Source organism: Dendrobium catenatum, unplaced genomic scaffold (genome assembly GCF_001605985.2).
Source record: "Dendrobium catenatum unplaced genomic scaffold, ASM160598v2 original_scaffold_216114, whole genome shotgun sequence".
NCBI lineage: Eukaryota > Viridiplantae > Streptophyta > Magnoliopsida > Asparagales > Orchidaceae > Dendrobium > Dendrobium catenatum.
Window position 1 is genome coordinate 2,559 of NW_021534524.1, and position 3,384 is coordinate 5,942.

Consider the following 3,384-nt stretch of genomic DNA (forward strand, 5'->3'; position numbering starts at 1 on the left):
GCCATTGCAAATATGATGCTTTGTGGAAGTTATAACCGCTACAAAATCTGCTACTTCGTCAAATCTACTCCGCCGATCATTAAACGCTGCGGAATGCTGTTGCGGCCCATAGCAATTACAATAGGGGTGCAGTGGTTTCAGAACCGTTGCAAAGAATTTAATGGCGGCTATAACCGCTAGGATAGCTCAAAAATTGTGTTGCGATAGCCTTTTTTTTTTGTAGTGGGTGAAGGCCTGACAAATGATTTGTGGAAAAAAGAAGGAGACATTACATGTTGTAACTACCCCTCAAACATGAGGGCCCCCCATTCTTAAGTAGGAATTAATTAGTTAATTTATTTTAAATAAATTAGCTAATTCTCAAATAATTTTATATAATATTCCCTCAATTTTTAAGAATCCTAACTCAAAATTTAAATTTTATATTATAAATTTCAAAATTCAAAAATTGAAATTAAGAAATTCAAAGGGTTGGAAATGTCCAAAATCCAACCTTACAATAACTTAGTCTTATGCATGACAACCATACATCAATTAAATTGCTAATCATAATTAAATATTTTTATTTAGCTTCTTATAGGATTCTAGTGGTAGTCTACTTCGTCCTCTTTTAGTTCTTTGTATAGAGGTGTCAATAAATGACCTGATTAGTCAACCCGACCCAAAAAATCTTGATATGAGTTTACTAGCTTAAAAATTGGGACAAGTTCGACTTGGGGTTTCCAGTCCATTTATTAAATGAGTTGGGTTCGAGTTAATCCACAAATTCGTTTTTAACTCAAAAAATAACTTGTGTAATACAATTTTTTCTTAATATTTTTCCTTGTGAGTATAATCTTTTTATTTTGGATCAAATATCATACAATTTATAGTTAATAAATTATTAATTATGTTAACCAAAATGGGTAAACAGGTTGGTTTTTGATTATTCGCCAGCGGGTTGGGTTCCAGTTAATCTTTTTGACCCATTTATTAAACAGGTCGGATTCAGATTCACTGAATCAGATAAAGTCAACTTTGGGTTAGATCCAAACTCTACCGGTCAACCCTAATAAAAGAAATATCATGCATTTGCGGACTATCTTTGTGGTTATTTTAAAATTAGAACTAATTTTCAATGCCTTGATTTATAGACTATGCTCATTTATCTAGTTATTCACATTAAAAATCTTTTATTAGATAAAGAGTTAATAAACCTCCACTAATTTAGACAAACTCTTTGATAGATGACATAGTTTATCGCTTTTTAGAATCCATCACAATCATCCATTTTGAGCACAAATATTACAGTCTTAATGCAAATACTTTTCAAATAACATACTCTAAACATAAAAAAAAAAAAATATTTCAAAACTAGTATTTACATAATAACAAAATTAAGTTGTTAATATTTATGAAAAGACCTTCAAATTGCACATATTAATTAATGGACAAAACATCACAAACTAGCTACTATATTCACCCTTATATATGATCGGTGATCCTTATTCATTCAAGATACAATTAGCAACTCTCCTATTTTAATTTCTTATTCCCACATAATTCAAATTACTGCAAGGCAATTAAAGCCACACCCATGAACGCACCAATGCCTGTTCCGATCGCCACCCGCCCGACGCTTGACTTGACTTTACCATCTTCCGCTCCCTTCGGCGACTCTACCTTTGACGAATCTGTGGCCGGTGCTTCAGTTGGAACAGGTTTTGGTACTGGCGCATTGATGACTGGAGCGACAGGTTTGATCACTGGTGCATCCGCCTTGGTTGGAGCAGGAGGAAATGATGATGGTGGAGTATTGTTATGATGGGGGCCATCGATGCCTGGAGGGTCGAGGTCTGAGTTGCTATGGATTACAGATATGCTGTAGGGTCATGCGGCAATTTGCCCCACTAATTTTGCGACGTGGTGGGCGCCAGAAGCTGCAGAGCTGAAGGCGATCTGCCCGTTGGCAAGCTTGGTTATATTGAGGAAGCCAGTTCGGCCTTTGGCTATGCCAGAAGTTTGGAAGAGGGTGGGGACGATGGTTGAATGGCTCTTGAGGTTCTGGAGCTTTTCGCGGTCAAAGTAATCGAGGATGACATGGACGGATAGAATGCGGCGCTGGATATTAGGGCTAAGACCAATGAGACCGCCAATGGAGTCATTGGATACGGCGAGGACGGTGATGGAGTGGCGATGATTGATCTTTTTGGCGAGGTTGGTGGATGAGAGGAGAGAGTTGAAGATGGAGAACTTGGGGTGTTTTGAGAGGATGCGAGTGATGTTGTGGGCTGATGAGGAGGAGAAGAGGAGGGTGATGGTGAGGAGGAGGAGGAGGGATTTGATTGCCATTGTGGAGGTGGTAGAGGGTGAGATGATGAATGTAGGGTTTTGTAAATTAGGTAAATTGGGGGAGGGAGATTTAAAATGGATGGGATGGAGAAGAGGGAGGGAAGGTGAGGCTATGCAGGAGGTGATAGTTATTATTTTTGTGCTTTGTCTGGAAGGGAAGTCTGGTATATCTTTTGTTTTCTTTTGGACGGGAGTTAGATTTGTTCTTGGCCCTAAGATTAAATAGATTAAGGTGCTGATCTCATTCTATTTACACGATCATTCAAACAGATTTAGTTTTAAAATAAAACAAATTAAATATTCAATTATAGTTTTTTTTTTCTGTTCTTAGTTCTTACTATTTTAAGAAAAATCAATTGTGCTAATTTTCTGTCCACATCCTTGCAAGATCTAGAAGAATGTAAAAAAAAGGTAAACGATTATTAAAAAAATAAGCTGAAGTTATTGTTTTGTTAGAGTGATTAAAATCATATTAATAATTATATTTTTTAATGAATATGATAAAAAAGTACTCATACTTCTAAAGTTCTCAAAGTTGGATTGATTTGCTAAAATTTTAGGACTCCGTAGAGATACTTCTCATCAACATTGCTCAAATATGCTCTTTTTTTTGGGACATTTAGGCTAATTAGACGAACTCATACACACATCACATACACTAGCTTCGAATCTATGACCTCTTATATGATTACATGGCATGAAATGATTATTTTTTTTGGTAATGCAGTTGAAACACTTATATCACTTGTGAATTGGAGAGTATCTAATGAACACCCGACAAACTAATTTGGGTGGGAGTTTGTAACGTCTAAAGATCTAAATTAGAAGAATTGTATGTTTTTAGCCCTAATTAATCTTCCAGAACCACTAATTTTATTTTATATCAATTAAACCAGAAAAAGCATTATTATATCAAATCATTTCTCTCTCTCTCTCTCTCTCTCTCTCTCTCTCTCTCTCTCTCTCTCTATATATATATATATATATATATATCACTATTCAATCAATAACTTTCATCTATTACAATCCCTCTAGTTAAAAAAATGATATAAC

The 3,384-nt window shown here is 35.5% G+C and overlaps 1 protein-coding gene across 1 annotated transcript; it reads right to left on the minus strand.

Annotated features, from left to right (window-relative positions):
• Positions 1 to 1,869: 1,869 nt before the first annotated feature.
• LOC110092651 (fasciclin-like arabinogalactan protein 14) lies at positions 1,870 to 2,331 on the minus strand. The gene has a single exon (XM_020817298.2). It carries the CDS (start codon positions 2,329 to 2,331, stop codon positions 1,870 to 1,872), a length of 462 nt encoding a protein of 153 aa, XP_020672957.1.
• Positions 2,332 to 3,384: the final 1,053 nt, after the last annotated feature.

Excerpts from the sequence above, each read along its gene's own strand:
- LOC110092651 (XM_020817298.2), bottom strand. The coding sequence starts at position 2,331 with ATGGCAATCAAATCCCTCCTCCTCCTCCTCACCATCACCCTCCTCTTC.